General features: G+C 39.4%; 2 protein-coding genes across 8 annotated transcripts in view; one reads left to right on the top strand and one right to left on the bottom strand.

The window, feature by feature from the left end:
- Positions 1 to 22: 22 nt before the first annotated feature.
- Positions 23 to 20,380, top strand: TSPYL4 (TSPY like 4). 3 transcript variants are annotated; one of them, XM_082404827.1, is made up of 3 exons: positions 23 to 2,073; positions 4,079 to 4,123; positions 18,942 to 20,380. In XM_082404827.1, the coding sequence occupies exon 1, from the start codon at positions 121 to 123 to the stop codon at positions 1,363 to 1,365; it is 1,245 nt and encodes a 414-aa protein (XP_082260953.1). In that variant the 5' UTR covers positions 23 to 120; the 3' UTR covers positions 1,366 to 2,073; positions 4,079 to 4,123; positions 18,942 to 20,380. The 3 variants fall into 3 exon arrangements, with proteins under 3 accessions (XP_082260953.1, XP_082260954.1, XP_082260952.1); XM_082404828.1 differs by lacking the exon at positions 4,079 to 4,123 and adding an exon at positions 14,090 to 14,267; XM_082404826.1 differs by lacking the exon at positions 4,079 to 4,123.
- NT5DC1 (5'-nucleotidase domain containing 1) overlaps positions 9,685 to 24,047 on the bottom strand; it is a 125,708-nt gene continuing 111,345 nt past the window's right edge. For 2 of the 5 annotated variants that reach the window (XM_082404831.1, XM_082404829.1), the window contains exons 9-12: positions 22,463 to 22,581; positions 21,209 to 21,361; positions 17,010 to 17,178; positions 9,685 to 11,424 (exon numbers count right to left, since the gene is read on the bottom strand). In XM_082404831.1, coding sequence (XP_082260957.1) covers positions 11,309 to 11,424; positions 17,010 to 17,178; positions 21,209 to 21,361; positions 22,463 to 22,581 — 557 coding nt within the window. In that variant the 3' untranslated portion in view covers positions 9,685 to 11,308. Of the gene's footprint in view, positions 11,425 to 11,477; positions 14,167 to 15,758; positions 16,415 to 17,009; positions 17,179 to 21,208; positions 21,362 to 22,462; positions 22,582 to 24,047 lie in introns of those variants that run through there. The other 3 variants (XM_082404832.1, XR_014248212.1, XM_082404830.1) reach the window with 3 other exon arrangements.

Genomic DNA, 24,047 nt, shown 5'->3' on the forward strand with positions numbered 1-24,047 from the left:
GTCACCGGTTGCCATAGCAGCATCCCTCAGAGCGGAAAAGTGGGGTGGTGCGAGGGGCGGAGCGCGGCTTCGGCGGAGGACAACGGACGCTCTCCTCCTGCAGGTCTGACTTCTACCAAAATGAGCGGCCTGGATGAGGGCGACAACCTCCCTGTCGCTAAAACCTGCGGTCTCGCTACTCCCGACCATGCCCCGGGACATCCGGACCTAAAGCAGTGTCAGGGCGAGGAAACCGGGGCCACCCTGGTGATGGCGGACACAGGTGAGGGCGGCTTGGAGACCGCCGCAGAGGGAGGCGCACTCCGGGACCCCGCGGGCTGTGGCCTTGCGCTCCGCATTCGGGTTGCTGGGAGTCGCGGCCGCGTAGCGACCAAAGCGGGCCAGAAAGAGGCTCCTGCTTCCACCGAGGGCCTGGAAGCAGCCTCTGCCTCCACCTCGGTGGCAGCCGACAATAGCCAGGAAAATGGCTGTCAGCGTAGAGAGCTGCGCAGCCCTGCTGTCGAGAAGGCTCTAGAAGCCTGTGGCGCAGGGAGGTTGGGGTCTCAGATGATGCCTGGGGCGAAGGCCAAGGAAATGACGACAAAAAAGTGCGCTGTTTCAGCAGCAGCGGAAAAGGAGGGAGTAGCGGAGGCGGTGGTGGAGGAAAAGAAGGTGATGCAGAAGGAGAAAAAGGTGGTAGGAGGAGCGAAGGAGGAGGCCCGGGCCAGGGCCCCTAAGATCAATAACTGCATGGACTCGCTGGAAGCCATCGATCAGGAGCTGTCAAATGTAAATGCCCAGGCTGACAGGGCCTTCCTTCAGCTGGAGCGCAAGTTTGGCCGTATGCGAAGGCTCCATATGCAGCGCAGAAGTTTCATCATCCAAAATATCCCAGGTTTCTGGGTCACTGCCTTTCGCAACCATCCCCAGCTGTCACCTATGATCAGTGGCCAAGATGAAGACATGATGAGGTACATGATCAATTTGGAAGTGGAGGAGCTTAAACACCCCAGAGCAGGCTGCAAATTCAAGTTCATCTTTCAGAGCAACCCCTACTTCCGAAATGAGGGGCTTGTCAAGGAATATGAGCGCAGATCCTCTGGCCGGGTGGTGTCTCTTTCCACGCCAATCCGCTGGCACCGGGGCCAAGACCCCCAGTCCCATATCCACAGGAACCGGGAAGGCAACACTATTCCCAGTTTCTTCAACTGGTTCTCAGACCACAGCCTCCTAGAATTCGACAGGATTGCAGAGATTATCAAAGCAGAACTGTGGCCCAATCCCCTCCAGTACTACCTGATGGGTGATGGGCCCCGCAGAGGATTTCGAGACCCAGCAAGGCAGCCAGTGGAGAGCTCCAGGACCTTCAGGTTCCAGTCCGGCTAACTCCTGCCCTGTGAGAAGCACCTGCACAAGTTTCCTTACCACCTCCTCTTGGACCTGTGCTTAGCCAACAGCATGCAGTCTTCCATTTACTTTCTCTTCACACTGGATTATTTTGTCCTTTTGTCCTTCTAAATCCTCAAAAATCAGTGGCAAGATAATCGCTTATATGCCTATGCTCTTCTTCCTCTGAGCCTTCCTGCTGTTCTGCATCGTGTTACATGTTCCAAGTGCACGGCCTTCCACTACTTCTATGCCAAGCACATGATACTGTAGATATGCACTCCCTTCTTTTGCATGCCCTTGGTCCTGTCTGACAATAGCCTTCTCCCAGTTTTTAAAGTGGTTGTCTACCACAAAGAAGCTTGATATACCTTTGCAAATACTTAGCTGGGCTTCATACTTTATGCTGGCTGTCCTCCTGATACCCATGTACTCTGTGGCAAGATCTTTGAGTTTCACTGCTGCAAGATGAAGCTTATGTAGATGATGCCAGTCATCAACCCAAACTGAACATTCCACACTACCAGTAACTGGTTTCCAGCTGTCTTCCTGGGTCCATGCCATCCACGCTGCTGGTTATCTGGCAGAATAAGCAGCTGGCTGGTGGGTGGCTACCAGGCATGAATGAGGTAACAGATGACAGGTGTTCTATGTTACCATGTTGGTCTTCTTATGCCTTTGGGCACCCTGCATTGTGATCACATACTGGTGAGTATGAAGGCCTGTGATTATGGCCCACCCGAACCTGCACTCAGCCTTCAGGATGAGCTTTGCACAGGCACCATTGCCTTCCTCTTCAGGAACTATCTGTAGACTTAAGCTCCTGGGTAGCACACAGGAACTATCCCCTTCCCTGCCCCCCAAATAGCTACCCATGAACCCAAATGGCTGTCAGGCAGGTTGGGCAGTCATAATATCACAGCGTCCAAAGCAAAGCTGGTGGGGGGGTCCCTTCCAGCAGTTAGCCTTTTTGAGCCCTAGCTGACAAACCACCCTTAATCTAGGCAACTTTATTAGGCATCCCCTTCTCAACCCCTCCCGCACCCATTCTGAACATGACAAAGTTGCCAGGGCGGGGGCACCGATGAAGAGGTCTTTCTGGTCTGTGGCACCTGTTATGCATCTGTCTCTGTCTCCATCTCCCTCCCCGCCCCCGGCTTCTTTCTCAGAAGCAGTTACAGCTCAGAAGCGGAAAACAAAACTGGCAAAGCAGGCTTTTTGTTTAATTTGCTCTCCCTTTGATTGTGTCCAGAAGGAGAAAGGTACTGTGCATCAGACTCCAGGTCTCTTATTGCTGTCTTCTGCCCTCATGTCTCCACCTCACTTCCTTTAGCAAAGTCTAAACATTTCAAAGGAAAACCTGTAGGTTAATTGCCTTCTTAACGGGCATTGTTTTTTTGGGCCAACTTTGACAACCCCATCCTCTTCCTTATCCATTTACCAAAACCTTCTGTGTGTTTTCTTGAGCTTTAGTGTGAGAAGCTGAGAGGAGAGACAGAAGGGCCTCACAGTAACGGCTTCAAGACAGACCCAGAGCAGGCTGTGATCCGAGGCAATCAAAACTTAGTTTCACTCCACCTTTCTAAGCATGGAAATTCTTTTTTGGGCCTTGGACCACTTAGAAATAACCCCAAGGCAGCATTTTGAGGGTCACTCGTGTCCTCTGTACTGTTCTTTGACTGCCCTGATGTCCCACAGCCTCCATCCTACCGCCTGGCCTTCTTGGCTCTCAGTCCTCAGCTTCTGCATTTCCTTCCCTGCTTCTGACGTAACAAATGAGGGAGCGGGCTGCAGTCTGCATTGTGGGAGCTGCCAAGCCTCCCTCCTAGGGGGTGAGGGGGTGTGTGAAAGTCTGCTCCACGGGGCTTGGGATGTCTGGACACAGAGCAGTGGGAAAGGTGTCCTAGGCTGTAGAAACTGAAAGCCCAGAAAACAAATGAGCTTGCTGTGGATTGGGCTTGAGAAGGTAAACAGAAAAGACTGGAACCCTGTAGGGTCAGGGGTAGGAGGGGAGGCGCCTGAGGTTTTTCCCAGGAGAGGTGGGAGAATGAAAGTGGTTGATGTTTAAAGAGGATGGTGGGAGGAGTTACGTTTTCCTTCAGTTTTTCCTAACTCCTCGAATTCACCAGTAGTTTTTTGTACACACAAATGCAAGTCTAAATGTTTTGTATTATTTTAGAATATGTGAACGATTAATGGTGTATGCTCCTTATTTCACTGTGTTTGAGTAAAGTCCTGTTAATTCCTTTCTCCATTTATGCTTTCTGGCAAAATTGACATTTACAGGCATGCTTTTTGCTTGTAATTGAGAATGTGTGCAAAAATATCAGGCTTGTTTCCTGTGCAGTATGAAGACTTCTGTGAATATTCACTAATATATCAGCTTGTTCTGTTCTCTCCTCCTCTGCAGCTCTATTCTTAGAAATATAATTTGAATGTGATCTTTGAAATTGTGCTGTCTTGTGGAAGTATTCTCAAACAGAAAAACATAACTGTCGTCTTGATATTTCTTGGCCTAGCAGTAAATATTATACTTGACATCCTATGTTCCTAACCAGTGTAAGTACTTGTAGAATTGCTCTGTCATACTAAACAAAGATAGTACTTTTAGTCTTCTCCTATGTGCTCGAAGGAAAAATAAATCTGTTACTCTGCTGTATTTCTTGTTTTCACCAAAAAATAAAAATAAATAAGGCTTGTCTGTTTTGTCTAGGCTAATAAGTGGTTGGAAAATCATTAAAGTTATCAAGTCGTCACAGTAAGTATCATCCTGAACCTTAAAAAAAAAGGCAATAGTGCACCTTCCAAGATTTTTTTGCGTGAAAAATGGTAAATAAGAAGCCCAAATGCATACTCATAAACATATTTCCTATACAGTCAGTGTAGGTTTTGGTAATTGAAACACCATATATTGATTTTTGTCACTCACTTAAAATACTGTTTTCAGTGGAAAACTGTTCTCTATGCCCCATAATAGTTTACTTATATATTTATGTTAACTGTGTCCCACCTTGGGCTTTCTTTTTTAATGAGCTTAAGATAGACTTTTGGAAGAATTAATCATTGGATATTCTTTAAGTACTACTTAAATTCTTTTCCTACAGCAGTGTGGTGCTCTAAAAAGAAAAACAAAAAAGTTATGACAAATATAAAGTCTAGAAACATGATATCAGACATCACAATGTCAATTACCAGTAATGTTTTGCTTTTCAGCAGCTATTACATGAAGGTTTGGGAGATACATACTTCTGCATTCTCTGTAGCAGAGAGAACAATGAATGCTGCAAGGTCTCCATAAATGAATCACTGAATATTTTTAGCCATCTAAACAAAGATTTGACATAAATGGCCCCAAATTACTGATTTGAATTAGAGATTGTTAATTAAACATAGAGTTAAAACAGACATGCTGACTCTTGGTGCAATATTTATTTGCAAGCCCTATTTGCTGAAGTATAATTTTTCTAGGCCTGGAGAACTTTAAGTATTAGAGAGCTAAGTTTTCCTTTGCATGTTTTATACCCATCTTAGTCCTAAATTTCCTATACAATGTTCATTTTACCTTTTCAGTTCAGTGATTAATTTCTGCCTTGTCGACCATCTGTTTCAAGCATATCTCTTTATCCTCTTCTGGATATAATCAGAAAATCATTTTTGTTGGTTTATTATCAGCTTTAGTCTAACCAATAGTAACCATTTTTCTAGTAGGCTGGTGCTACTCTTTTGTTACAGATTAACATGGTTTCTGTTCTGTTTAGTCTAATAAAATTAGACTCAGTCAGCATTCTCTAGGATTCACTTACCACCCAATCGGTTACCTCGGATAGCCCTGCTCCATTTCTTTGCATTGCCTTTTTGTTTTTCTTCCTCAATTCTACACCCAAATTATTCTTAAATCAGACCTCCAAACCAGTTAAAGAGTTTCTCTCATCCTTTTCACCAAAGAAGTATTACCATTTTGGTCTGCTTGGGCCATTATTGCCCTATGAGTAATAGTGACATACTTCATAATTTCCCTGTATTAACAGAAGACCCTTGGGCATCCTTTTCTATTTTTCTGGGTATTCAGCTCAGGCCAGACACCCACAAAGTCTTCTCTGACCTTCCTCACCAGGCCCCCTGCTCCTCCACATCACTCCTCCTGCTGCTTTTGCTTCTGCTTTACCTCCAGTTGACTCACGTTTCCTTAAATCAGTTTTCATCATTAAAAACAAACCCCCCAATAATGACCAATATTCCTAATCATTGAGTTCCCAGTCTCATAGAGTCACAATTTAAGCCTTCGATACCCAATTTTGCGTCAGATACGCATTCCCTGGCTTGACAGTCTGAAGAGATCTGAGGTGACAGTAGGTACTTCCATGTTTGTTCTTACGTTACCTTCATAATCCTGACAGTTTTACTGTCCCCTTTTAAACAGTTGAGAAAACAGGCTCAGAAAGTTGAACTAAATTGCCTAAGATGCAAATGACAAATTGTTGTGCTTTCACGCTAGGGTACCTTCCACTGTATCACAGCCATCTGTACTAAATTTGGCATAAAACAAAACAAAAACCTTATTTATATGCATATTCAATTGAAGGTTATTCTTAACCCATTCATGGTGGTCTTTGAAGGGTTTTTTTTTTTAATCACTTATTTTAATTAATACAGAATTCCATAGTTAAAGATTAAAATACTCCTGAACTTACATATGTAATCATGATGTCTGCTGCATAAATGAATGAAATCAGCAGTTTGCTCCCTTCATTGAAGGGAGTAAATGTACCAAAAGGACTTTTATTTTTTAAAAAAATTTTAAAAAATTGTGTATTTTATTGTACTTAATTTCTGCTGTACAGCAAAGTGATTCAGTTATGCATGTACATTCTTTTTAAAAATTCTTTTCCATTATAGTTTATCACAGGATATTGAATATAGTTCCCTGTGCTATACAGTAGGACCTTATTGTTAATCCATCCTATATATAATAGTTTACATCTGCTAACCCCAACTCCCACTCTATCCCTCCAACACACCTCCACCCCTTGCCAACCGCAGGTCTGTTCTCTATGTCTGTGAGTCTGTTTCTGTTTTGTAGATAAGTTCATTTGTGTCATATTTTAGATTCCACATATAAGTGATATCATATCATATGGTAGTTGTCTCTCTTTCTGATTTACTTCACTTAGTATGATAATCTCTAGTTGCATCCATGTTGCCACAAATGGCATTATTTCATTGTTTCTTATGGCTGAGTAGTATTCCATTGTATATGTATACACCCAATCTCCTTTATCCATTCATCTGTCAATGGACATTTAGGTTATTTCCATGTCTTGGCTATTGTAAATAGTGTTGCTGTGAACATAGGGGTGTATGTATGTTTTTGAATTATAGTTTTGTCCAGATATGTGTCCAGGAGTGGGACTGCTGAATCGTATGGTAATTCTATTTTTAGTTTTTTTGAGGAACCTCCGTACTGTTTTCCATAGTAGCTGCACCAACTTACATGCCCGCCAACAGTGTAGGAAGGTTCCCTTTTCTCCACACTCTCCAGCGTTTGTTGTTTGTAAACTTTTTAATGATGGCCATTCTGACCGGTGTGAGATGATACCTCATTGTAGTTTTGCTTTGCATTTCTCTAGTAATTACTGCCATTGAGAGGTTTTTCACGTGCCTGTTGGCCATCTGCATGTCTTCTTTGGAGAAATGTCTATTTAGTTCTGCTGCCCATTTTTTGATTGGGCTTTTCGTTGTTGAGTTGTGTGAGCTGTTTGTATTGGGTTGGCCAAAAAGTTTGCTTGGGTTTTTCTGTAAGATGTTACGAACTTTTTGGCCAACCCAATATATTTTGGAAATTAAGTCCTTGTCAGTCTCACCGTTTGCACATATTTTCTCCCATTTCGTAGGTTGTGTTTTGTTTTGATTGTAGTTTCCTTTGCTGTGCAAAAGCTTGTAAGTTTGATTCTGTCCCTTTATTTTTGCCTTTATTTCCATTGCCTTGGGAGAATGACCAAGAAACATTGGTATGATTTACGTCAGAGAATGTTTTGCCTATGTTCTGTTTTAGGAGTTTTGTGGTGTCATGTCTTATGTTTAAGTATTTAAGTTATTTTGAGTTAATTTTTGTGTATGGTGTGAGGGTGTGTTCTAACTTCATTGATTTACATGTAGCTGTCCAACTTTCCTAACACCCCTTGCTGAAGAGACTGTCTTTTTCCCATTGTATATTCTCACCTCCTTTATCGAAGATTAATTGACCTTAGGTGTGTGGGTTTATTTCTGGGCTCTCTATTCTGTTCCATTGATCCGTATGTCTATTTATGTGCCAATACCACGCTGTTTTGATTACTGTAGCTTTGTAGTACTGTCTGAAGTCTGGGAGGGTTATGCCTCCTGATTTGTTCTTTTTCCTTGTTTTGGCAACTCTGGGTCTTTTATGGTTCCATAAAAATTTTAGGATTATTCTAATTCTGGGAAAAGTGCCATGGGTAACTTGACAGGAATCACATTAAATCTGTAGATTGCTTTGGGTAGTGTGACCCTTTTAACAATATTAATTCTTCTAATCCAAGATCATGGGATATCTTTCCATTTTGAATCACTTTCAATTTCCTTTATGAATGTTTTATAGTTCTCAGCATATAAGTCTTTCACTCCCTTGGTCAGGTTTATTCCTAGGTATTTTTTTTTTTTGATGCGATTTTAAAGGGGACTGTTTGTTTACAATCCCTTTCTGATATTTCATTCTTAGTGTAAAGAAATGCAACCAATTTCTGTATGTTAATCTTGTATCCTGCTACCTTGCTGAATTAGTTTATCAGCTCCTGTAGTTTTTGTGTGGAGTCTTTAGGGTTTCCTATATATAGTACTATATCATCTGCATGTAATGACAATTTTACCTTTTCCCTACCAATGTGAATACCTTTTATTTATTTTTCTTCTCTGACTGCTATTGCTAGGACTTGCAATACTATGTTGAATAGAAGTGGTGAGAGTGGGCATCCTTGTCTTGTTCCAGATTTTAGCGGGAAGGCTTTCAGCTTTTCACCATTGAGTATTACATTGGCTGTGGGTTTGTCATAAATAGCTTTTATTATGTTGAGATATTTTCCCTCTATACCCACTTTGGTAAGAGTTTTTATCATGAGTGGATGTTGAATTTTATCAAAAGCTTTTTCTGCATCTATTGAGATGATCATGTAGTTTTTGTCTTTTCTTTTGTTGATGTGGTGTATCACATTGATTTGCATATGTTGAACCAACCTTGTGACCCTGGGATGAATCCAACTTGGTCGTGGTGTAGGATCCTTTTTCTGTGTTGTTGGATTTGGTATGCTAATATTTTTTAAATTTTTTTTTTAAACGTTTCTTTTAATTAATTTATTTATTTTATATTTATTTTTGGCTGTGTTGGGTCTTCGTTTCTGTGCGAGGGCTTTCTCCAGTTGCGGCGAACGGGGGCCACTCTTCATTGCGGTGCGCGGGCCTCTCACTGCCGTGGCCTCTCCCGTTGCGGAGCACAGGCTCCAGACGCGCAGGCTCAGTAGTCGTGGCTCATGGGCTTAGTTGCTCCGCGGCATGTGGGATCTTCCCAGACCAGGGCCCGAACCCGTGTCCCCTGCATTGGCAGGCGGACTCCCAACCACTGTGCCACCAGGGAAGCCCGGTATGCTAATATTTTGTTGAGAATTTTTGCATCTATATTCTTCAAAGATATTGGCCTGTAATTTTCTTTTTCAGTAAGGTCTTTGTCTTATTTTGGTATCAGGGCGATGGTGGCTTCATAGGCCTGTATGCTAATATTAAATTTAAGTCCTCTGTCCGTTAACACAATTTTCCTGCTTTCTTATTTCATGTAACTTTATTAAAGAATATACAGCTTTTCTTCTCTAATATCCTCTTTTAAATTTTAAATATACCATTTTTGATGATTATTTTTACTCTTCATATACAATTAGAAACACTTTTTAGAAACAAATAAAAAATTTTTAAAGTCTAATTACAGTCCAACAGAAAAACATTCATTAGAAGCACTGACTGACTCTGCTAGAAAAGTGGGAGGAAGCTTGGATATAAACTCTTAACCATCTTTTTGACAAGATGGAAAAAACAAACTAAGGTCAGATTAGGTGGTAACTTGTTCAGATTTCTTTGGTAGCTACTGGTAAAAGTAGGACTAGAACTTCTGACTTAAGTGAATTTTTTTCACTCTTCAGTGGCCAAAAAAATGCAATTAACTTCTTACCCTGGAGTTCGCATTTTTCATATTAACAAGAGCAGTTTATAAGCATTTAAAGATGTATTATTCTTTGCCATTGAAAAAATAAACATGCATAAGGAAAAACAGCTTTATTTTTAAAAGAAATCAAATGTCTACTGAAAGTATACATGAAACAGCATCTTTCACTTAAGCCCTAAGCTTGATTATGTATGTTCTTTATTATATTCCAATAAGATTTTGGAATTCAATTTCAAAGACAATCACATTTATTAGTAGATATTGAAGAAAGCTACTGACTTTGAGGAAAGAAAATCAGTAACTGTTTACCTACCCTGAGATACTCATCCCCACAATATATTTGGGATTATTTGAGCACTTAAAAATTTAACAAAATATTTATCTTTTCATTGCATCCATCAATACGTTAAATTCTCTGCTACAATCCAAGTAAAATGATGGTGACCAGTGTTTTCTGATATGTCCATGATGGACAGGGTAAAATTACAGCATAAAGAGTAGCCAAGAATTTATATTGTAAACATTATCTGGGTTCAAACATCTTGCAACAAACAGCTACTAATATGACTATACATTAGCACACTGAACACAATAATCCTGGATTGTAGTATAACTATAAAATCTCTTAAAGCAATTTTTCTCAACCTCTCTTTTCATTATCAGCCCCACCCCCGGCCCTAGGAGAAAAATATTTAATTAATAAATTTAACTTTAAATTACATTTCTCCCTAATGAGAGAAATTAATACTAAGGAATAAGATTTTATTAAGTAGGGTTGAGATATGGAGGACCATAATCCATTGCATTATACTAAGATTTTTTCACCCCAAGAACCAATTTTTGCCCCACTGAGAATACATGCCTTAGAGTGAAGTAAACAGCCTTTAACATTATTAGGGAGGAAAAAAACCCTAATGGGTAACATTGGAGGCTAAAATAGTTGGCTTCTCTATCATCCCTGTCCCATTATGGCTGTGTGGTCTCAGAAGACATCATGTCTACTTCCTTGCTTTGGTAACCACAAAAATAGCATAGTTAAAATAATTTAATCTTACTAGACTTGGTGTTCTGAACTGTAAGTTGAAACAACAGGTGTAGATCAGTTATTCTCAATTCTGGCTGCATTTTCCTGGGACATGTTAAAGACATCAATGCTCATCTGTATCCCCAGACCAATTAAACCAATGTCTGGAGGTTATGGTCTAGTCAGTGGTTCTTAAACTTTAGTGTGAATCACACTATAATTAAGCACAGATTGCTGGGTCTCATTCCCAGAGTTTCTGATTCTGTATGTCTGGGATGGGGCCTGTAAATTTGCATTTCTATCAAGTTTGCAGGTGCTGCTATGCTAGTGGTTTGGGGAACACACTTTGAGAACCACTGGTCTAGGCAAATGTGTAAATATGCATGTGTATGTATATATGTATTTGTGTGTATATATATCCCCAGGTGATTCTAATCTCAGAACTACTAGTATAGAAAGTATTAATAAGATTCTTTTCAGTTCTAAGATATTGAGATTTTAACATAATGAGAGTTGTTGGGTATCAAGGTGATCTCTATAGAAAGGAGACCTATGGAAAAACATACCAATTTCTTGGTCACTTCATTAAGAATTTGTTTCTATAAAGCATTTTACAGTAGTTTTTGAAAATTAACATTTTTACAGTACATTTGCTGCATATATGGTTCTTCACTTCATTTTTCAGTAAACATGGTTTATTTGGTTGTCAGTTTCCCATCATTTGATAAGACCAATGGAGGGTTTGGATAATAGCCTGCCGTTTTTGAACTGTTTGAAGAGAAACTTGTAAATTTGTAGTCCAGGGGTAATTCTGGGGGGAAAAAAAAAAAAGATTCTGCAGATTTCAAAAGAACTTTCATAAACAAATCAAAATTTGATAGTCATTGATAATAAAACATTTTGTTTCATAATTTTAATATTTCTTTTGTCACCTGGATAGGTTGCATTATGTAACTGGTAAATGAGAACTAATAATCTTCATAGCCCTTAGTAGTAGTTACTAAGAATAATCTTTGAATGCTTAGCTAAATAAGAATTCTAATATGCACAATATGGCAACTTTTTCCATATGATAAGCATCACACACACATGCACGCACACACACACACAGCCACAAGAGGGGGGAGAGAACATAAAATTCATACTTTATTGATGGTGGGACATTGTGACATCTTCAATATAAGTATCTCAAAAGCTAGCCCTCAGATATTTTCTTCCCAAGCTTCTTCAAAGAACCATTACCAGAAATATTACAAGTGAAACGTTACATGTCATGTAATGATAGTCATTCCACATGCAGATACTGCGTAGTCATCCTTATTTCACAAATATCACAAGTAAAACATTATTTGGTAGTACTCAGTATTTTGAAAATGATACTAACATAAAAATTATACTTTATATTAAATGCCAGTGAGAATTATTAAGACCCAAATAGTTAATCCTTATGAGGAGAAAACTAGTGCTAAAGATTGGGCAGAAGGAACACTGCCTTTCTGAGGCCAGAGAAAGCTAAGATTACTATAAACAGAAAAACATTCGTATTAGTGAATTTCACTGGTCTTGACTGCTTCAAATTAGCTGGAGCATATTTTGAGCCATTAAAAAGGCTCATTAAAAGGCATTGGAAAGTACATTGATAAAACTGAGTTTCTAAAATAGTGCATCTGAGGTCCTGGATTTCTTATAAGCCACAAAAATGATACAGGCTGCGAGCTGACCCAGCCACCTCTCTCTCTGTCTTTCCTATACACTTCCTAAAGTAAATGTTTTAAAAGCTATTACAAGGTTAAAATGATTACATTATCAAAATGCTTATAAACCAACCATCATGGTAATGTATATTGCAAACTTTCATAACATCTATAAAAATACCTTCTAAGCATTTAAATGTCAATGAGAGAACCACATCTAACAGAATATTGACGAATAAAGAAACATTACATGAATACAAAAAAGGTTTTAAGAGACAAAGGGGGAATATCAGGTTTGTTTTTCATTTCCTATCTCATTTAAAACAAAAATTTTATTCTCTCTCCCAGGTAGCAGAAAAAGTCTACTAAGGTTAAGAAATCTGGGTATGGAATAGCCAAACTGAGATCAGATGACTACTGTGTTAAAACAAGTACGTCCAGATTGGGGATTCAACAAGAGGGAGACATTTGCATGTCTTAGAAAAGTCATTGTTGGGTGCTTTTTGGAAGAAAAGAGAATGGTAGACAACCAAATTCTTGTTTACCACAATGATGTTCTATTAAACTCTGTGTACTAAATACACCATAATATCAACCACATTATCTAATAATTAAATGAAGTGAACCAAAATGAACAAATATTCTTAAACAGTAAGTTCAATGTACAACAACACAGACAGAAACAGAACTCCTGGGACTTTTTTTAAAGATACTGGCAGGATAACATTTATATAAAGATCCTATCTTCAACATGTCTAAAGCCATGACCACCACACCATTTTTCTTTCAGCCATTTTTCTTACTTGGAGGTCAATTACACAGTACCATCCAAATTTACTGAATATGTTACTGAAATACTAAATTTCAAATTCTGTGTGAGATATAATTTCCTTATGAGAATGTGATCATAAGCAATGAGTGCTAAGTTAAAGAGAGACTAACACTTTGCTTTTTGAGGCAATGTCTTGGACATCAAAATCGACAATCAAATATAACTTACCAGCTCTCTAATTCTCCTTCCCCTCACCCCAAATCGACTTCTTTAGCTTTGTTTGACTACTGGTGAGTCTAAGTATTTTCTCCTAAGAAAAGTTAGAAGACAAAGGCTCTGCCAAATTCTTTTCCAGGGTGCTGAGGAAGAAAGCTTTTGGAAAATGAAAATGGGAGCCACACTGATGTTATTACTGCTTCCTTAAGGAGAAGTGATTACCCCAGAAGACAGACGGGGGATTATTTTCCCATTTTTTGAGAAATATTTAAATCCTGGAATAATGGAGAGTCACTTTTCCTTGACTCTCTTACTATTTCACAACCATATCCCACTGAACAGTTTCTATCCAGGTACTTTAGAATAATTCAGTGACTTCCATTATCACACAACCCTACTCTCTCACTATAAATTTGAGTCACTTTGAAGGAAAGAAAGAGTGAAATATAAAAAATTGAAAATAATAGTTTAGTCCTGGGCCAGTCCCTCCCTTCAAGTTACAGGGTCCATTTCTTTAATAGGAAAATTGTATGTGAAAGGAAGAAATATATTCTTTAATTTTATGTGTGTAAGCATGGAACAAAATGAAAAAAAAAGTCTTTTGAAACTGGTGAGAATGAGATATTATTTCAGTGAGTAAGATATATTGACATATTGGATTTGTATATTGGCATAGAGGATGGACCTTTTGGAAGGTCACACATATCTCAGGGTCATCATCATCATCCTACCAATAAATATCAGATAAATATCTTACTTTACTTTCTCTCATATCCACCCTGTGGTATACCCAGTTTAAGGAAGAAGAATCTGAGGTTCAAAAAAAAAGTAGACTTCCACTTCTGAATTGGAGCTGAGACAACTAGAAAAGCTGGATAAAATAAAAACATCAGAGTGAAGTTATTGGAGAGTTGAAGAGGCAACTAAGACCAGAGGACACACACTTCCTGGGAAGGAACAAGCGGCAGTGAAGTGAGCCAACATTCTGCCACAGCTTTTCCCTTTAGGCACCAAAATTCTGGCTGGGGGCGGGGCAGGGGCAGTTACTAGCAGCAGAAAAACCAGAAGAGATTTTGGCAGTCTTGAAGGGCTACAGAGACAAAAAGTGAGGGGCTGGAACCTGCTATAAACAAAGGGGTGGAGAACTGGATTCTAGACTCAAGCCCTTTGCCAAACTCTGCAAGGGAACTTCAGGAAACTAAGAAGCAAGCAGAAGCATACCCCTCTGTAAAGCAGAGTAGATTTTTCAGCAGTTTCTTGGTATTGAGAAAACAGGGAGGGATTAAATTCTGACCTGAGAGAAGAGAGGGTGAATACCTTGGACTTTCAGTGATACTATTTCTGAAACCAGAATTTATTATTATGAAGTGATTCTCTTTCATGTTAAGGGATTTTTTTTCCTTCACATTAATAGAGCTGACTCTAACTTTCTTTTGGTTACCATTAACATGGTATTGTCTCTTTCTATCTTTTGATATTCAAATTTTCTGCATCCCTTTCTCCCCATTTTTCTCTCCATTTTTGTTTTTTTTGGGGGGTTTAAAATTATTTTACATAATTAGTTTGGTATATGTATCATTACAATGCTTTTGGTAGTTATCTTAGAGATTACGAGATGCATTTTTGACTTAATATCTAACATACTCTCATCCTTCGCCATATAATAAAGGATGTTAGAACACTTTTAACTCCAGCTGTCCCATTTTGTGATTTATATGCCATTGGTGTCATATGTCTTAAAATTCTTTATTTAAACCCCATAGGATTTTAAAAAATTGTTTCTAACTGTAAAATTCATTTTAGTTTATTCACACATCCTTTTGTTGCTGTATATTCACTTCTTCTTTCATCTCCAGTCTTCCAACAGGGATCATTCTCACTTTTGCATGAAGAACAAGACCCTTTAGTATTTTCTATATAGTGCAGATCTTCTGGAGATATATTTTCTCCATTTTTGTCTGTCTAAAAATATTTTTCCTTTTATTCTTTAATGATATCTTTACTTGGTATAGAATTCCATCAAGACTGACAAGCATTTTCTTTCAGCAATTTAAAGATATTCTGTCTTTTGGCTTCTTTTGTTTCTGGGAAGAGTCAGATGTCAGATGTCTAACACTCTTATGAAGTACTCCTTTGAAATCAATCTGTCTTTATTCTCTGACTACTTTTAATATTTCTTAATTATCTGGTCTTTAGCAGTTAACTTTGGGATTTCCTTTTATGTATTGTGTTTCAGTTCTTTGGGCTACTTAAACCTTTGGCTTATTTTCTTTCATCATTTTTGGAAAGCTTGTAGCTACTGCTTTTGGCTTATTCTCTCATCTCCTAAGATTCTAATTATAGGAATCTTATTCCTTCTCATTATATCTCCTGTGTCTCTTAGTCCCTCTTCTGTATCTTCCATGCTTTTTTCTCTTCAGGCTTCATTGTGGCTATTTTCTTTTGGCCTATTTTCCAGTGTACTAATTCACTTTTCCTGTGTCTAATCTTCTGTTAAATCCATCCATTAAGTTAATTTTTACTTTTTAATATTTCAATTTTAGAATTTCCACTTTTTATTAGTTTTTATATAGCTACCAAATTTCTCATTCCTTTCTTTTCTGTACTTGAACTTGGTTATTTCTGTTAGTGTTGTCTCATACCCTTGTGTACCTGGTTATTTTTCATTATGTGCTGAACCTTGTATTAATTGTTTTTGGAAATAATTTGAGTCCTAGAATGATGTTATCTTCCTCAAAAGAGAACAGTCATTAATTCTTACCAGGTGCCTTGGGGCACTACCAATCTAGAATCTTCTCAATCCAGTTTTAGGGATTCAGCTGATTTAAAGCTGAGCTTCTGTTCCTGTGAATGCCTACTTCTAATTCATCCTTCAGAGTCTCAACAGAGATTGAGAGAGTCCACCAGGCCTACCCCTCCTTTGGCAGGCCATACCTTCCACTTTCTACCCCTGTAGGTTCATGAAACTACGAAAAGGCCACTCACTTCTTTGAGTGCCTTCTCCTGAGTTAGCAAACGGGGGGAAAAGCAGCCCGCAAAGTCAGATTCACCTTACTTGGCCTCCTTAGCATCCTGTCCTGGTAACTCTTCCCTAGCCTTCTCCTATGACTCCAGGCAGACTTAAAAAAAAAAAAAAGTACAGCATTTGTAGTTGGCTCCAGCAGACAGGCAGGTCTTAATTACCTAAACTGCCATATCTAGGTGTTACCCAAGAAAAATCTATAAATGCCATGGGAAAATTTTCTTCTTTTAAAGAAAAGAATTCTAGGGCTTCCCTGGTGGCGCAGTGGTTAAGAATCCGCCTGCCAATGCAGGAGACACAGGTTCGAGCCCTGGTCCGGGAAGATCCCACATGCCGCGGAGCAACTAAGCCTGTGCGCCACAACTACTGAGCCTGCGCTCTAGAGCCCGCAAGCCACAACTACTGAGCCCGCGTGCCGCAACTACTGAAGCTCGCGCGCCCAGAGCCCGTGCTCCACAACAGGAGAAGCCACCGCAATGAGAAGCCCATGCATCGCAACGAAGAGTAGCCCCCAATCGCCACAACTAGAGAAAAGAATGTGCGCAGCAACAAAGACCCAACACAGCCAAAAAAAATAAAATAAATTTATAAAAAAATAAATAAAATTTAAAAAAAGAAAGAAAAGAATTCTAGTACTTCAGGTCATTACTGTCCAGCAACAGGTAAAGCTTTATAAGTATTATCCCCCTTACCTGCTATTGCTTCAATACTTGGAATTGCAATAGTGCTGTAAGCACTGATTCTCTTACAAGACCATGTATAAATCAAGGAATCTTCTGTATTTTCCAGTCCGGAAACTGAATCAATAAAAAAAGAGCCCCATTTTTTAGATAATCTATTTAGAGGCTTTGCCTTCGGTCCCTGAAACAAGAAATAGAATAACAAAACTGTGATTAATTAGTGTTCAACCTCATTATAAGTTTTTTCCACCAATAAGTAAATCAAAATAGAACAACTCTGTAGGAATTTCAGTTGTTTAACTTTAACCAGACTATATATACTATATAAAAAGTAAAACAAAGCTTTGTAGTCCTTTAATGTATTCTCCTCTGGCTTTGTTTGGGAACCCCTTTCTCATCCTTTGGGATCTCGCTTGGATGCCCAGGATATTTTCCTTGATTTCCCACAGTTGGGTTGGATTAGGTCTCCTCCATTTTCTCACACTCTGAGTTCATCCCTAATATGGTACTTCTCATACTATCTTGCAATTATCATACTATCTACTTTTCGCCCTGGACAGATTATGAACTACAGAAGGTTAGGAACTATCTCATGTATTAGTGTATCCTTAAGGCTTAGTGCCTAGCACATAGCAGGCACAGAAAAGTTGTAGACTAAATAAGACTCATTCAAAAAATACTTCACAGTGTTTTATGGGTGTAGTATAAAACTAAGAATTGAAAAAAATCCTATCACGTCCATAGAATTTGGATTATAAAATCTGTCATCCTTTTCTGATGAAAACTTCATTTTGGAGCAGCAAAGAGTCCCAAATACGCCTTTAGATTCATGATTCTTTGCGCTGGAACTCACTTTGTGAAGCAAGATGAAAATATGTGTTTTTCAGATGATGGTGTTTAGAAATCACTTAGCAAGAATCTATCTGGATTTCACCAAAGACATTTAAGAGCAGTATGGAATATAAATATCTATGCTTCTGTGTGTACATTTAAGGTGTATTTAGATATAATTTCTCAAGGTGTAAAGAGAAGTTTATAGTGTCACTTTTCTTTATTTAGTTCATTGTCTTTTCTAAAATAATGAGTGTGAGAAGAAATGACTCACATCACATAGGCTATATGTAGATAATGGTTCTGCCAACACTGAGTGGTAATCTGGGCTGCACATTATTCCTTTGAAAAGAGGAAAACAGACCTGTTCACCCTTTCTGGTTCAATGTACTATGGATGCTGTTATTGTCTAAATATTTGTGTCCTTCCAAAATTCATATGTTGAAATCCTAACCCCCAAGATGATGGAATTATGAGGTGAGGCCTTGAAGAGGTGCTTAGGTCATGAGGGTGGAGCCCTCATGAAGCCCTCATGATTAGTGTCCTTATAAAAGAGATCCCAGAAAGCTAGCTTCTCCCTTCTGCCATGTGAGTGTACAGGGAGAAGATGGTGGTCTATGAGGAAGTGGGCCCTCACCAGACACTGAATCAGCTGGCACCATGATCTTGGACTTCCCAGTCTCTAGAACTCTGAGAAATACATGTTTGTTGTTTATAAGCCAGCCAGTCTATGGTATTTTGTTACAGCAGCCAAAATGGACAGATGCTAATCTTTGTTTATTCTGATGCTGAAGTTTTAATGACTCATTTTCTCAAATATAAAATATATATATCACTAATCAAAAGAATGATGCCATTTCTTGAATATATCAACAAGGAGCACTCCCATTTTCATTGAGCCTTTATATCTTATAGATTTCATCCCTTAATGGTAAGTGTTCTTACCAAGTTTCTATCTTCTCTTCTTCTCTTGTCTCTCTCCCTTAGACATCTCTCAATTTTCCTCGCTTATCCTAACCTATCTCCCAAACCAGTTTGATCTCATCCTCCAGCTGTTTCAAAGAAATGGGATTCAACATTAAACCAATCACATCTCTCTCCTCACAAAACCAGGTCTTTCTCGTGACTTCCATATTTATATGAATAAAACCCATCAATTCCAGTCGGCTGCGCTTGAAAACCATCGATGTTCTGTGTCTCAGCTCCTACCACCAGCACCCAGCAGCTTATCAGTTGTGCCTCCAGAACATCCGCCACGTACTCTCTCCATCTCTGTCTCACTAGCGCCCACTGTTCATGTTTGTATCACCTCTAGTCTGGGCTGCTGGGACAGCCCGCCACAACATCCCTTCCCACGTGCTGAGCCCATCCTTCACACAGCTGCTAAATGAAAGCTTCGCCCCTGTTGCCTGCACATCCAAAAGCTGCTAGTGATGCCTTTGGCTGACAAACCTACACATCTGCTATTTTACGGTCAAGACTGTGTACTGTAGCCTGTACATTACAATCTCTGTACACTTATTCATGCTACTTCCTGAACGAAGAATGTTATTTCCATCAGTTGAAAATGTACCTGTCCTTCAATGTTTACCTCACATTCTACATTTTTAATAATTCTCCTCAATGAAGTATCCATCCTGTCTTGTTTGTAATTCTTTTATAATTCGTACCCTCTGGAGGCAGTTATGCTTTATTTGTATACTCAAGCTCCCTGACCCCTTTTATCCACAGACTAACATGTTCTGTAAAAAGGATCTGTGTATGATTCAATTATAAGTCCCTGATATTCATAGTAGGGAGGCTTGCACAAATTAAAAACTTAGTATATGTTGAACAAGACAATGGTATCAGACTCATCATTTAATAATGAGTGGCCTTATTAAGATATCTCTGCTAATCCAATAAGCTCTTACTTATGTCTGATAGTTGCGATGAAAGTTTTGAGTATTGTTCTGAAATATGTGTATGTGTGTGTACGCCCAACAGACAGCTACCAAATCCTGTCTCTTCAGTCACAGTGGGTGGATTAATTAAGGACATATATGTTCAATGGAGCAGGGCTGGGGTGGGGAGGTGGAGTCTGATGATAAAGGAACATTATTTCAATTCTATCTTGGGAAATAAAATCTTCAAGCTGTTGACTCACTGTTTCCTGTCAAAGAGCCAATTATTAACTCTTTGTTCATGATGTGTTTATAACTAATTAACAAGAAAAGGGGTCTGTGGGAGAAGGATGGAGCTACTGTCTATGTGGTGCTAAAGGAAACATTCCCACTGATTCTTCATTTCCTTATTACTGTCTGTGCATTCTCAAATCATTTTGAAGAAACCAAATCTCCTTATTTCTCTTTAGGGGAAACCTCCTCCCAAATCCCTCGGGTTAGAATGCCCACCTCCTGGAAGGTTATTTTAAAGCTCTTTTTAACTCAGTCCACAGAACTTCCAATGTCACACTGAAGACCAAATGCTACTCAGTGGAAACCTTGTAGAAACCTGACCCTTTTATTCTAACATTCAGTTGCATCTACTTATAGCTATCTTTTTTTTTTTTTTAAATAAATAGACTTTATTTCTTAGAACAGTTTTAGGTTTCCAGATAAATAGAGCATCTCCTTCCCCCCTGAGCCCCGGGGCACCCACTGGTCTTTTCCAGAATGTCATATAGTTGTATACAGTACGCAGCCTTCTTGGAACTGGCTTCTTTCACTTAGTAATATGCACTTAAGGTTACTCCATGTTTTTCCATGGCTTGATAGTTTCTTTTTATTGTTATTTTTTGATTGGATATTTGTTTTTTGACTTGTGTTTTACCTTCTTTTTAGATTGTTCCACTGGAATGAATTTAGGAAAATGCATTTTATTTTCTGACCTTTCTTCTTGTCTGCTTATTTTTGCTTTTATACACTATTTTCCCTTTCTAGATTTATGACATATTTTACTTTTCTTTCCCTCAAGTCTTTACCTAAGTTCATTTTGGGTGGCTCAGGAGTAAGTTTAAGGGAGCTACCAATTTTGTTAAGTTAGACCCATGAAGCGAGAGCACAAGGGCTTTCATGGCCAAGCAAAAGAGGTAGAGTATAACCGCAGTGTCAGGTTCTGGTCGCCTCATCATCAGCCAAAACACGGCCACGGCGCCACAGCACTGGATGAAAGTAAAGAACTCGGAAGACAGACATTACAGACCATTACATTAATGGTCAACAGCATTTATCTTGGCATCATTTAAAAACTATCCACAAGATCAACTGTAGAGCTGAGATGGCATGAAGATCACAATAAGTGCCAATAGATTTCATCTCTCTTGGCACCAACAAGCACTTTCTAAGATATGTGAAACACAAGGTTTTTCTTTCAAGGAAAGAACCAAAGGAGACCCTTACCTCATATTTTCCTTTCTTCTCTAGAGGCTCTGAGTCCTCAGGCTTCCCGTCTCTGTCCCCTCTGAGCTCTTCCAGGATGAGGACTGTCTCCCAATTACTATAATGACAGGCTGGGAAAATATCTGAATGCATGCTGTCACCAAAGTAAACAACCTGTAAGTCAGATGGCAAATTCTGTTTGAGACATGAGAATTGTGAAAGAGTAGTGTTCATTTTATAGAAGGCAGAAGAAAATCCCTCAACAGGTATCAGAGTAAGTGATGTACAAGTTGCATAGACGTCTTAAATTTCCTTGAATAACTTCACAGGTGACCTGTCCTATTTGATTCACAAGGTGTCAGGTTTAAGAAGTTACACAATTCATTTGCAGATAGAAGAAAGGCAGAAGATAAGTGAATTCAATTTTCTGAAATGAAAATGAAAGAGCACATATGTTTACAGTTAAACCTGCCCCTGGAATTGAAGAGCTGGTGAGATATTGGAGACAACCTGTTACAGAGGGTTAGATTAGCAGGAATGCACAACACAACCAATCGACCAGTTTCTGGGCGCCACCCAGACCTGCTGAAGCAGAATCTCTGAGAGTGGGTGGGCGTGGGCAGGTGGACTCTGGGACACTTCCCAGGCGTTCTGAGGCAAAGCCTCATTGATCTAGTCCATGTCTCTCAATTTACAGATGAGAAAACAAGGTTAAGGGAACATGAACTAGAACCTCCAAGGCAGGAGTCCCCAGGGGGCTGTGACAGTGTACGAGCCAGTGGAGTAGGGCTCAGTGACCCACTGACCCTCCTTCTCATGGGGCTCCTGGCAAACGTTTTTTAGAAGAAAGCATCCTGCTGTTAAAAATATACCAATGTCCAACATCAACAGTGTGGCCAGGATGTTAAAAGCTAATGTGTCTTCAGTCTATAGTATAATCAGTTACTGCTTGTTTTACACATAAAAATGTTCCTGATGGACAGTTATCAGGATAACATTCCTCGGGTAACCCACACACTATTCCACTGTTATCTCTCAGGTCTGTGGCCTCCTGCTTGGAATATCTGCTTTTCTCTGTTACAGAGAAAGACTCAATGTACATCAACAAAGGAAAGGCTTATTTAAGCAGAAGAGGTAGACAAGGAGGTTGGCAGACAGGCAGAGGCAGATGATTCCCTCACAGATAATTATGCTGAATGCATTTAGAGTTATGGTTTTAGTTTACAAGGGCTTATATCTCCAAGCCCTTGTAAACTGGGCTCAGTCAGAAAATACCTTGGGTTCAGGTTTGCCAGTCATTTTCTTCAGAAGTTCATAAAGGTGGACAGCATTCCCTTGGGAGTACCAGCCAGGTTTATCCAGAGATGGCAGTGCCTCCTGCTCCTCATCATTCTCTGAAAACACAGTTTGACAATCATATACTTTTTAATCAAGTGATAGCACCCAGTTGGACAGACCACACTCTGGCATGGCTGTAGGACACGTACAAGAAGGAACCATGTGGGGATGGGTGCTAGCATTCAGTGATCACCTATATATCATAACCACTTCATGGACATAAATATATATACTTTTTAAAGATTTTTTTTTAAGAGCAGTTTTAAGTTCACAGCAAAATTGAGAGGAAGGTACAGAGATATCCAAACACCCTCTTCCCTCACAAAGGCAGAGTCTCCCCCATTGTTGGTGATAAGAAATGAGTCCAACATATCACAGTGATATGAGGTGAATTCCTCCAGAACAAGGAATTCTAAAAACACATTTACAGATAATTAAGGCCATATCACAGCAACCGCCAGCTTAAGGTCAAGAGATATTTATGCCTATTTGGTTGACATTTCAGCAGCCATTTTCTAATTCTTCTACACAATCAAATGAAAACCCTACTATTCTCTAAAGAGTAGTTAAAAAACCAACCATGTATTAGCCTAACATTAAGAGTCTAAGAAGACTCAGCATATTCCTGGAGAAACACAGTGAAAACCAATTATTTCTCATGTCTGTCTGTCTGTCTGTACTTAGCACAGAATGTCTTACTATGTAAATAATGTGGGTTTGATGGCAACTGGGAAATGAGTAATTTACGCAAATATTTTTGAAAGCAAATGTACATTTGATATGTAGAGGCCCACTGTACAGGAACAGTGGGAAGGGCATCTTTCCATTGCTTATTAAAAACAAAACAAATCTACAGAATCGTAAGTTCTCACATATTGGGACTCAGTAATTAACGAAAAGGAAAAAACCTTTCTTTATACAAAGACCAAAACAAAATACTCACTTTACACAAACCCCTCCCTCCCCCTCCCCGTTTCCAGCTGCCACACTGGAAGCTGCTCTGCAGGGTACTAATTCATGCCAGGCAGCTTCCAGGGCTCTGGTAGAACCTCCATAACTGGGAAGCTGTGGGACTCAGAAAGCTATTAATTCCAGCAGCAGGGAGCCAATGTGGGCTGTGAAAGCATCAGAGATGAAGTGGAAGCAATACAATCCAAGGGAACAAACTCAAGGAAGCTTCAAGCACAATCTTTATAAACCCAAATATTTTCACACTTCTTTTCATGGTCTATGGGAAACAGTTATATGAACTTTCATTTTCACATAATATAAATAAATGTGCCCTGCAAGCAGTACAATGATGACACTGATTTGAAAAAGTGTACTTAAAAAGTATATTAGAAGAGGGGCTTCCCTGGTGGCGCGGTGGTTGAGAATCTATCTGCCTGCCAACGCAGGGGACACGGGTTCGAGCCCTGGTCTGGGAGGATCCCACATGCCGTGGAGCAACTAGGCCCGTGAGCCACAACTACTGAGCCTGCGCGTCTGGAGCCTGTGCTCCGCAACAAGAGAGGCCGCGATA

Source organism: Balaenoptera borealis (genome assembly GCF_965194805.1).
Source record: "Balaenoptera borealis genome assembly, chromosome: 9".
Taxonomy (NCBI): domain Eukaryota; kingdom Metazoa; phylum Chordata; class Mammalia; order Artiodactyla; family Balaenopteridae; genus Balaenoptera; species Balaenoptera borealis.

Coding starts and splice junctions, on each gene's coding strand:
- TSPYL4 (XM_082404827.1), top strand. CDS start 121: ATGAGCGGCCTGGATGAGGGCGACAACCTCCCTGTCGCTAAAACCTGC.